A 12474-nucleotide genomic window follows, 5' to 3' on the forward strand; every position below is an offset into this window, starting at 1 on the left:
CCAATTCCCAAATCAATAAGACAGTTGGTTTAATTGCCATTGGAAAATGCTTGTCATTCCTCTGTAGCATCTGGTCCCCACTGGACCCTCATCACTTCCTTCACCTGTTCCCCCCACCGACCAAACTGTGCAGCTCTGCAGCTGCATCCTGGCCCATCCTCACCCTTCTGCTCCCAACCCTCACCTCCTTGTACCCCCAATATTTTTTTCCCAATTAAAAAATCTACTACACAGTGGTAGTAACCTAAACAGCACGGTACTGGTACAATGACAGGCACATAGACCAATGGAACAGAGTTGAGAACCCAGAAATGGATCCAGCTATCTATGGTCAACTGATATTTAATAAGGAAACAAAACTTATCAGAAGGGGAAATGACAATCTCTTCAACAAATTGTGCTAGCAAAACTGAACTGCTACGTGCAGAAATCTAAAGTATGATTCACATATCATACCATGCACAAAAATCAAATCAAGGTGGATCAGATATCTGAAAGTAAAGCCCCAAGCCATAAAGTTCATAAAAGACAAACTCAGATAAGGCTTAGATGGCCTAGTCTACAGTATAAAGAGACTACCAAATACATAATGCATTACTAGCCAGAAATGCCTAATCTGGAGAGGATAAAATTTATGAATGGGACCTTCTAAAGATTAAATCCCTGTGCACATCAAATACTCTTTCCAATAGACTGAAAAAAAAAACCCTATTGACTGAGAAAAAACGGTTGGCAATAACATTTCAGGCAAGGGTCTTATTTCAAACGTTTACAGAATCCTACAAGACCTCCACAAGAAAAAGTCTGATAACACATTACAAAATCGGCAAAAGGCATAGAATGAATTTTCACAGAGGAAGATACTCAGATTGCCAACACACACCTGAAGAAATGTTTAGAATCACTGGCAATAAGAAAGATGCAAATAAAAACAAAAAAAAACAAAAAAAAAAAACAAAGGTATCATCTCACTCCAGTAGCAGTGGTAAAGTTTAACAGGACAGCAAGTAATTAATGCTGGAGGGGATGTGGTGAGATAGGAACTAACACATTGTCGATCAGATTGTAAAATGGTACAACCAGTCGGGAAAGCAGTTTGGCTCTTCCTCAAAAAACATAGAAATCCCATATGATGAAGTTATTCCACTGCTTGGAATATACCCTGAGAAAATGAGAATTGCTGCACAAATGGAGACACCAAGATTCATAGGAGCATTATTCCATTGCAAGAACATGGAAACATCCCAAATGCCCAACCACAACTGAATGGATTGAGAAATTATGGTACATTCATAAGATAGAAGACTATACAGCCCACAGGAGCAATGATTTTGTAAAATACTACTTGGGAGGAACTGGAGAGCATTATGCTAAGTGAACTTATTGAGTCCCTTAAGGACAAATATAAAACCATTATTGTAGAACGTGTATGAGAATCCAAGGTAAGGGGGAGAAGAGTTGTGAGGATGGATGGAAGTTATTCATTGGATCACACAAGTATATGGGTGAAGGGAGGGATGGAAAAAGGAAATGAAAAATCATCCAGTGTGAAAAACTACAAGCAAACTTTGTAAGGAAACCAGTATGAAATAAATACTTTATATTTAAATTTTTTTTTAAAAGAATTGTTTTGAAGCATTGAGCACCAATGATCAAAGACTAGATGAGTTGTGGGGATATCAAGGATATCATCCACATAGAGAGCAAAAGGTCATTACAAAGACAGAGGAGAAAGAAAAAACTGAAATGGATGTTGAGGAGACTCAAGATTACACTAGAGGGTTGAAAGGCCAGAACAAAGGGGAAACATGATGTGATAAAAGAGCTGAACAGAAGTTTTCAAAGACTAGCTTAAGAAGATGAAGCAAAATATTATAAAGGAATGTGCTGAGAGCTGGAATTGGAAAATACAAAGAGAAGTATTTGCTCTGCGTTTTTAAAGCTGAGAGAACTGAAAAACAAATTTAGGCCTCAAGTTGAAATATTGAAAGATGTTATGTGCAGTATATTGAGTGACCCAGAAAACATCAAAAGGAGACGGAGGGCATATACAGTGTCACTGTACTGAAAAGAACTGACTGGTATGGAAAAATTTCAGGAAATACCACACAAGCAGGAGTGGCATCCACTTCCTAAACAACAGGCCTCTGGAAACTATGAACTTTGATAAATGTCAATAGTTGTAGAGGGCCTTCAGGCCTTTTGTTCATAGGGTCACTATAAGTCATGCTCAGCTCAAAGGCCATCAACAGTAACAACACTATGAGCAGAAGTCAATGGTAATGAAGGAGGAAGGTGAAGCCGCATTGAAGGCATTGGCAAAAATAAGGCCCTAGGAATCTATGAGATATAACAAGTGATTTGTTTCAATTAACAGATGCAGTCCTGGATGCTCTCACCAATCTATGTCAGGAAATTTAGAGGACTGCTGTGTGGCCAACAGATTGGAAGAGGTCCATATTTTCATTGCAGGCAGGAATGATGAGACTTCAACTCACACACTTTAGACATGTTTCTAGGGGCTATTTCTTGGAGAAGGACATGATGCTGGAAAAGGTAGAGAGTTGGCAAAGGAGAGGAAGACCTTCAACTCAGTGGATTGACATGGTGACTGCTGCGATAAGCTTTGTATGTCAGGAAGTGTGAAGATGGTACAAGATAGAACAGGGTTAAGATCTTTTGTTCATCTATGATTCATACTTGACACAACAGCACCTAACAACAACAGTAAAAATGAAGGACTAGTCAAAAAGAAATTCCTCAATATAATTAAGGCCCTATATGTAGAATCAACAGCCAAGATTTTTCTCAATTAAGAGACAGAATGAACTGTCTTTGTGAATCTATATTACCACTGTTATTCTACATTGTATTGGAAGTTATACCCAAGGCAATAAGGAAGAAAGGCAAAGTAGCCAGGAAGAAGAGAAATCTCTATTAGTAGATAATATGATCCTATACATACAAAATACCAGAGACTAGGCAAGAAAATGTCTATAACTAATTGACAGATTCAGTAAGTAGCAGAATACAAGATCAACACAAATATCAGCATATCTTTACTTCTCAGTAAATATCAGTTGCATTTCTTCACTTTTACAAAGGTAACTCTGACAAGGAAGTAAAATAAATAATGTTGTTGTTGTTGTTACGTGCCATCGAGTCATAGGCGACTCAGAGCGACCTTAAGAACGAAAGTCCTTGACACTTGCATTGTGACTTTCATCCTTTCTCCAGGTTCATAGGGTTTATGGAGGCAAGCTATTTATGGAAGTGGATGCCACTCCTGCTTCCAAGTTTGTTTCAACAGGGGAGCACCACCAAACACTGTCTACCACAGGTAACCATTATCACATTTGACACATCAGTGTCACAGTGTTCAGCATCACAGTAATCACAAGTTACCTCTGTATGGCAAGTGGACACGCCAGGGCTATATGACCTAAAAGACTATTTGAACAAAAACAATGAAAAACAGGTCTTAGGGTTGCGGATTAGAATCACCCACCTTTGGTTTTGTAGCCTCACTGTCAGTCCACTAGGCCAGCTGGTCTCTTTCTGTGTTGTTAAGTGCCGTCGAGTTGTAGGAGACTCATAGCGACCCTATGAACGAAAGTCCTCGACACTTGTGTGCGTGACTTCCATCCTTTCTCCAGGTTCATAGGGTTTATAAATAAAATAAATAATACCACTTATAATAACTAGCAGAAAAAGAAAGTACTTATAATTAAACCTAACCACAGATATAAAAGACTTATATAAAGAGACCTATAAAGTACTATGTTGTTGTTATGTGCCATTGAGTCACCTGCGACTCATAGTGACCCTATGTACAACAGCTCTGAAACCCATCCTACCCTAAGTCAATCTCACTGTCTCCAACACATCTGCCACCATCACCGCAGTCACTGTGTCAATCTATCTCATCCACCGTCTTCATTCCCTGTGTTGTCCCTCTGCCCTTTAACGAATGATGTTCTTCTCAAAGGATTTGTCCCTCTTGGTAACATGTCATATAGTTAAAGCTATAAGAAGGTGAAAGACACCTGTGTAATTCATGGAGAGGAAGGCTTAACGTTGTGAATATATCTTTTGCACCCAAAACAAGTTATAGATATTATGTAATATCAACCCAGAATCCATTAATATTCTCTAAGCAGATGAAAGTCTTAATCACTAATTTTATATGGAAAGGAGATTCTGAATAAGGCACACAACATATAGGAAGAATGAACTAAGATATCTTACATTTTCTGATTTCAAGATTGACTATATTTATTACCACTCCAAAAAGTATAATCCTGTGGAATGTGGAAGTTATTGAACAATATCACTAACATCACATACAAGTAAAATCTTGCTGATGATTATCCAAAAATGACTGGAACAGTAATTTGACAGAGAAGTGCCAGAAATGTAAGTTGGAGACCCTGCCATTAGGAATATCATTGCTAATAGATATTAAATGGGCCATGACAGGAAATAGATGTCTACCTGTGTTTTATTGACTATGCAAAGGCATTTGATTGTGTGTATTACAACAAATTGTGACTAATTTTGACAAGCATGGGAATTCCCAAAAACCTGATTGTAATCATCCAAAACTTATTTATATCTAGTTCAGGAAACTGTTGTCCAGGCAGAGCAAAGGAATGCTCCAAGGTTCAAAATCAAGAAATAAGTGTGTCAGGAATGAATTCTTTCTCTATGCCTTTTTAATCTATATGGGAACATGGGAGGCTGGACTTTATGAAGAAGAATGTGGCATCAGGACTGGAAGAAGACTCATAAACAACCTGCAGTATACAGATGATACAACTTTGTTTGCCAAAACTAAGGAGAACTTGAAGTTTTTGCTGCAGAAGGTCAAAGACTGCAACTTTCTATATGGATTTCACCTCAAAATAAAGAAAGCAAAAATAATGGTCAGTATCATGATAGATGAAGAAAGGACTGAGGTTTTTAATTAGTGGCACCAGCAGTCAGGGAATCATAAGAAATTTGCACTGGTAAAATCTACTTTCAAGCATCTTTCCAGAATGCTAAAAAACAATGATATCAGTTTAGAAACCAAGGTGCACCTGATCCAGGCCATGGTCTCAACTGCTTGGTACGCATCTGGTGCTGGAGAAAAGAACTAATTCTTCATGGACTGCCAAGAGAACAAATAAGTCTGTCGCAGAGGGTGAAACCAATTTCCTCCCTTGAGGCAAGGATGTTGAAACTTTGTCTCACATACTTTGGGCATGTTGCCAGAAGGAACCAATTCTTGAAGAAGGATTAAAAATATATCATTTTTATAAGGTTAGAGGGTCAGCACAGAAGAGAAAGACTTTAGATGAGATGGATTAATTCAGTGACTGTGGCAATGGGGTCTGGCATGTCTCAGATGATGAGTTTGGCTTAGGAGAGGACAAGGATCAGAGTCATTGTTTATACAGTTGCTATGGATTGTAGTTGACTCAAAGGCACATAACAATAGCAGCTTATATTCACATTAGTTAGGCTGTCATTGGTACAATAACAGACATATAGACCAATGGAACATAAATGAAAACCTATCACCTAGTCTGTGCATTTTTGGACAGCTTATCTTTGACAAAGGACTAAAATCCAATAAATGGGGGAGAAATAGATGTTGTTGAGGTCATAACCAAAACATAGCTGACCCTCCAGTGGACTATTAGATGTAGTAAATCTATGAAAGGTGACTGACTCATTTGAACAAATGCCTGGGAAAACCAAATATCTATTTCCAGAAAATTAAACCAAATTCACACTTCACAGTAAGTACAAAAATAAAGTCAAGTTGGATCAAAGATGTAAAAGTAAGATTGATATTTCCTCACATCCTATCTCCATACATTTTCAATCTTTATGCAGAATGAATTATCCGGGAGGCTGGACTCTATGAAGAGAAATGTCGCATAAGAATTGGAGGAAGAATCATCAACAATCTGTGCTATGCCTGTTTGCTGAAACTGAGGATGACCTGAAGCACTTGCTGTGGAAGGCCAGGGACTGAAGTCTTCAGTAGGGACTGAAGCTCAATATGAAGAAAACAGATTCTCACCACTGGGATGATTGGCAGCATCATAATGGATGGTGAAGAGATCGAGATTGTTCACAGCTTTAGTTTGCTTGCTCCACAGTCAACACTCTTGGCTCCAGCAGCCAGGAAATTAAAAGACATACTGCGATGGGAAAGTCTGCAGTTAGAGACCTCTCTAAAATACTGATGTGCAACAATGTCAGTCTGGAGACTAAGGTGCACCTGATACAGGCCATGGTCTTTGCAATCACTTCCTACCTATCAAAGAGCTGGACAATGACTAGGGATGATAGAAGGAGAATTGATGCCTTTGAGCTGTGGTATTGGAGAATAGTATTGAATATACCATGGACTGTTAAGAAAACGAACAGGTTTGTCCTGGAGAGGGTGAAGCTGGGTTGCTCCTTAGAGGCAAGGATTCTGAAGCTCCATCTGACATACTTTGGACATGCTGCAAGGAAGGACCAGTACTTGGAGAGGAATGTCATGCTTGGGAGGGTGGAGGGACAGCAGAGGAGAGGAAGACCCTCGATGATATGGATTGACTCAGTGACTGGGGTAATGGCGGTAGGTGTGTTAGAGATCATGAGATTGGCACAGAATGAAGCAGGGTTTAGAGCTGTTGTACATAGGGTCGCTATGAGTCGCAGGTGACTCGACTGTACATAACAACAACAACAACATATTAAGTTGAGTGAAGGAAAATGAAAAACACAATTAAGAGTACTAGCACAATTTCACAAAATAAAAGGAAGTCATGAAGAAGTACACAAGAGTTGTAAACTATAAGAGCTCTGGAGGCCTTTTGTTAAGGTATTGTTCTGATAGCACAAAGATACATCATTCAAATCCACTAGATGCTTTTTAGGAGATAGATGGGCAATCTCCACCTGTCTGATTTACTGCCTCTGAAAACTTGCTGGAGAATCTGGTATGAGTTAGTTGTAACTTGATAGTGCACAAAAACATTACATATATAATCCTATTTACTAGTAATGTTTACTGACCCATTGCTGACCCTTCAGTTGGTTTTCAGAGATAGTTAATTGCTGGGGAAGAGATTGTCCATCTTTCTCCTGTTGGATTCGAACTGTGTGCTTTTGGGATTGCAGCGCAGCTCCTTGCCACTAGGCCATTACTTAATTGATAAGTGAAAACATAGGCAAGATGAGCAGATACAGATGAGCAAAAGAAGATAAACCCACATATATACTTAAGTTATGGATATTCACGAATAAGAAAGCCTTACCTTATCCTTATCTTTACTGAAGGATAAAAAATTGTACAAAGATATTTGTGTATGTTCTAAGTATATTCACGTATATAGTAGAGCATATAGGGTACAAATTTACAAGTCAGAAACCATAATAAGATGCTATAAATGAATGAATTGCTATATCTAGGACCTCTGGAGCATAATCTTAGGGGACATATGTCAATTTGCATTATTTTCCACAAAGACACCATTCTATTTCCTACTTTGCAAAAAAGCAGTTTGTGCATTAAAGCTTTTGAGAGGTTATCTAAGGTGTAACTCTCTGTTTCTGTGTCTATAGCAAAGAATAAAGGAGAACATTAAAGATACATGGAAACTATTAGTCCAAAGTACTAAAGAACCATGTGATCCTCAGTATCCATGACCCTGAACTCAGAAGAACTACACGACACCCAGGTAGCACCTCTAAAAGTTCTGAAATGGGTTACAAAAGAGGATCCTGGACAGAGTAAGAGAAAAATGTGAAGAAAACCTCTAACTGTCAAAAAAAAGGCCACATTTACCAGTCTTATAGCAACTGAAAGTGCCCTTGAGATTATAGCCTGATGTTTTGAACCTGGAATTGAGCTCATGTTCATGGTTTAACTTTTATTCAGTAAATAGAAAAGCCTACCTAGTGACATTGGTGAACTATAATATTAGGAAGGTACTTACACCTTACAACAATTATTATACAATATCGAAAGAGTAGCACTTGTCCAGGGGAAAAGCTCAGAAAGTAGAAAAGGAAAGAAAGATGGACATAAACAGTAAACCCAGGGAGGAGGTGAGAACAGTATCATTATGTCAAGAAAACTTAATCAATGTTATAAAACATGTGTGCTTTTTAAATGGAATATCAATTCACTCTATAATTTTTTCAATTTACACTATAAATTTTTACTCAGGTAACTATGTTGTTGTTGTTGTGTATTATTGAGTCAGGACTAACTCATACCTGACTCCTCCAGTGGGTTTACAGAGTGGTATAATGGCACAAGAGGAGATTTCCCATCTTTCTCCCATGGAGCAGCTGGTGGACTTGAATAGCATACCTTTGGGTTGGCAGTGCAGCTTCTTGCCACCAAGCTATCAGAGCTCCCTCAAATAAGAATTGTTGTTGTGTACCATAGAGTTGGAATCGACTCATAGTTGACCCTCCTGCATGTTTTCAGAAGCAGTTAGTTAATCACACAGGCGGAGATTACCCATCCTTCCTTCTCCCACTGAGCAGCTGGTGGCCTCAAACTGTGGGCCTTTGGAATTACAGCACAGCTTCTTGCCACTAGGTCACCTACTGGAACCCTTTTCTCCAAATTCCTAAGGTTTTGCAAGATCCATTTAAGATATCATCTATTGAAAAGCATGAAGAACAAATAAGTTACCAATTACAAAGTTGGCCTTGGAGGTCGATTGCCCATATTGTTGTTCAATGTACTTTGGTTTATATGTAACCATGCCAAATAAAGAATTGAACTGAACGGCACTTGCACACAAGTATAAGAAGTATACTGGATTTCCAAAAAGATTCTTCAGTGATGGAAGAAAATCTGTAATAACAAAAAAAATGCATAGTAATTAAAAGGCAGTGACATGTCGCACTTGGCAGAAATTACAGACTTGACTATGGGACTAGCTGAGCCTGATTGCAATAATACTCAGGTTGCTTCATCACGTGGCACTCATAAACACCACTATTAGTAAATTAGTGGCACAAATCAAGGCTGAAATTTAACCAAGCTGAGGCCCAAAGAGAGGCATTCCCTTCGGCTGGCAAAAGCCTAGACAGTAGGTCAGAGAAGAGAGTCCTCTAACTGATGAAAGGAAAATGAAGCAAAAACCCTTTCTTATCAAACATCTGAGAGTCACAGGAAGGGTATTAGAAACTTCAGATTTCTGGTCTTTATTTTACAAACCTAGGCCATAATCGTGGGAAAAGGAATTATAAAAGTTATCTGCATTTAGTCTACGCAACTGAATATTTAAAATGAGCTTTGGTATTCTCCCTGTTATATAGCCAACTATAAATAGGAAAATGTTCTATAAATGCAAATGTTGTTTGCTAGGGATTGGAATGAAGGAGATAGTTGTCTAAAACTATCTTCTTCCTCCCCACATCTGTTTCCAAATAGAAGGAATTCACCCAAATAATATTTTTAGCCTTTTACCTCTTGACATACTCAGTTAATTGTTGGGCAGAGACATGCATTGGCTCACATTTCTCTAATGTGGGAACTTTAGCTCCCCAAAGGCAACAAAACCTGAAGATTTTATTCTTTTCTTGTCTGCTCACCCCGACTGAAGAGAGGCTGAAATCATAGATAGGAGTAATTACAATCAGTGTTTACGTTGTGTAAGGGTGGAAAGGGTAGCAGAGAAGGTTACTAAAACTGTTTGTCATGGTGTTCAGTTACCTTTTTCAGTAACAAAGTTGGCTTTCCAATGTTCATGCCTCCTTCCTATATGATTTCTTAATGTGTTCTGAACCCGCAAAGGGAAGAAAGGTACTCCTATTTGATACCCAAAAGTGCCAGGATGAGAAGATCTTCAAAATCATTAAGAATATGACCCACCTCTTGCCATATCTATTATTTTGGTCTTCTGTTCATATGGTGTTTGGTAGTCTGTGTGCTCATCCATGATGAACTTGGATTTCTCTGAAGAGGAATTGGAATCTTCTTGACTACAAGGTCTCTGCAGACTTTTTGGTAGACACCAAAAAGGCACTGCTGCAAGGAGACTGATGATTCCTGCTATTAGATAACCAAGCCACCAGGCACCGACCCACTGGGGATCCTTTGGGCTAATGGTTATGTGATCTGAAAGACAAAGAGGAAGGCTGAGTAGTAGAGGAGATAAAGGAAATATGATGAAATAAGTTTTCCCTCTCCCACATCACCTACTCTGACACTCTCTTTTTTAATACTAATACTGGCTCTATTTTGCTGCTTGAAAAGTTAATATTCATACTTTTCATGGAATCAGGATTGGAGGTATATTCACCAACAATTTGTGTTGTGCAGATGACAGAACCCTGCTTGCTCAAACTGAGGAGGACCTGAAGTGCTTGGTGCAGAAGGTCAAGGACTACAGCCTTCAATATGGATTGAGGATCAAAATCAAGAAAACAAAAATTCTCACCACTGGGAAAATTGGCAGCTGGATGGTGAAGAGTTTGATATTGTTAACAGTTTTAGTTTGCTTGGCTCTACAGTCAACACTCTTGGCAACAGCAGCCAGGAAATTAAGTGGGAAAGTCTGCTGTTAGGGACCTCTCCAAAGTACTGAAGAGAGATGGTGTCTCTCTGGAGATGAAGGTGAGTCTGATACAGGCCATGGTCTTTGCAATCACTTGCTATGTGTCAGAGAGCTGGACAATGACTAGGGAGAATAGAAGGAGAATTGATGCAGTTGAACTGTGCTGTTGGAGAAGAGTTTTGAATATTTCATGGACTGCTAAGAAAACGAACAGGTTTGATCTGGAGAGGGTTAAACCAGGCTGCTCTTTAGAGGCAAGGATTCTGAAGCTTTGTCTGACATACTTTGGACATGTTGTGAGAAGTGACCAGTCCTTGGAGCAGGACATCATGCTTGGGAGGTTGGAAGGACAGCACAGGAGAGGAACACCCTCTATGAGGTGAATTGATTCAATGATTGGGGTAATCGGGGTGGATGTGTTGGAGACAGTGAGTTCGGCACATGATAGAGCAGGGTTTAGGGCTATTGTACATAGGGTTGCTATGAGTCGCTGGTGACTCAATGGCAAAGAAAAACAACAACATTCATATATGATCATTTTGCCACTCTGAGACTAATTGTTATTGCTTGAGGAAGGACAGGACTGCTTCTGGACCATGATGATTCTTCCTTATACTCTTTGGGCAAAAAGTCTAAAGTTTAAATAAGAGAATGAACTCATGACTTTATTATCTGGTAACAATATTACTCTCTGTAGTAGAACAGAACTTGGTCTAGGGAGATGTGTGTGTGTGTGTGTGTGTGTGTGTGTGTGTGTAAGCATATGTATTTATAAATAAGTCAATAAATATAAATATAAAGTCATGGTTTTTTCCCATGCTGGCTTTGCATCTGAGAGTTTAACAATGACTAAGGATGACAGAAGAATTGATGTCTTTGAGTCTTAGTGTTATAAAAGAGTACTGAATATCCCACGAACTGCCAAAAAAACCAACTATATGTTTTGGGAAAGGTACAGCTGGAGTACTCCTTAAAGGCAAGGATGGCAAAGATTCATCTCTGATATTTTAGAGCTAGGAAAGGCTATACTTTGGAAAAGGATTTCATACTTGAGAAAGTGGACAGGCAGTAAAAGAGAGGAAAACCTCCAACAAGACAGATTCACATGGTGACTGCAACAATAGGCTTAAGTGTATCAGAGATGAGGAAGATGACACAGGATAGGGCAGGGTTCAAATCAGTTCATAGGGTTGCTATGAATTGTACTCAACTTGATAGCACCTAACAACAAATACATTGATATGTTGTTGTTGTTGTTATATGCTGTCGAGTTGCTTGCGACTCATAGCGACACTATGTACAACAGCCCTAAACTCTGCTCTGTCCTGTGCCAATCGCACCGTCTCCGATACACCGATCCCAATTATCCCAGTCACTGAATCAATCCACCTCATAGGGGGCCTTCACTTTCTGGCTGTCCCTCCACCCTACCAAGCATGATGTCACTCTCCAAGGATCTGTCCCTCCTTGCAACATGTCCAAAGTATATTAGACAGAGCCTCAGAATCTTGCCTCCAAGAGCAGCCCAGTTTGACCGTTTCCAGGATGAATCTGTTTGTTTTTCTAGCAGTCCATGGTACCCTCAATACTCCTTTCCAGCACCACAGCTCAAAGGCATCAATTCTCCTTCTATCCTCCTTAGTCGTTATCCAACTCTCTGATGCATAACAAGTGATAGCAAAGACCATGGCCTGTTATCAGATGCACCTTAGTCTCCAAAGAGACACCATTGCTCTTCAGTACTTTGGAGAGGTCCCTAACAGCAGGCTTTCCCATGGCAATACGTCTTTTAATTTCCTGGCTACTGGTGCCGAGAGTGTTGACTGTGGAGCCAAACAAACTGAAGCTGTGAACAATCTCAATCTTTTCACCATCCATCCTGATGCTGCCAATTGGTCCAGTGGTGAGA

General features: G+C 39.4%; 1 protein-coding gene across 2 annotated transcripts in view; it reads right to left on the reverse strand.

Moving 5' to 3' along the window:
• Nucleotides 1-12474, reverse strand: part of SLCO1C1 (solute carrier organic anion transporter family, member 1C1) — a 116669-nt gene that overhangs the window by 59936 nt on the left and 44259 nt on the right. For both annotated transcript variants that reach the window (XM_006889063.1, XM_006889064.1), the window contains 2 exons: nt 9881-10126; nt 8693-8857 (listed from right to left, as the gene is read on the reverse strand). In XM_006889063.1, the coding sequence (XP_006889125.1) occupies nt 8693-8857; nt 9881-10126 (411 nt within the window). The remainder of the gene's footprint in view (nt 1-8692; nt 8858-9880; nt 10127-12474) is intronic.

This window comes from Elephantulus edwardii, unplaced genomic scaffold (genome assembly GCF_000299155.1).
Source record: "Elephantulus edwardii isolate Elephantulus edwardi_28Jun2011 unplaced genomic scaffold, EleEdw1.0 scaffold00075, whole genome shotgun sequence".
NCBI classification, from domain to species: Eukaryota; Metazoa; Chordata; class Mammalia; order Macroscelidea; family Macroscelididae; genus Elephantulus; species Elephantulus edwardii.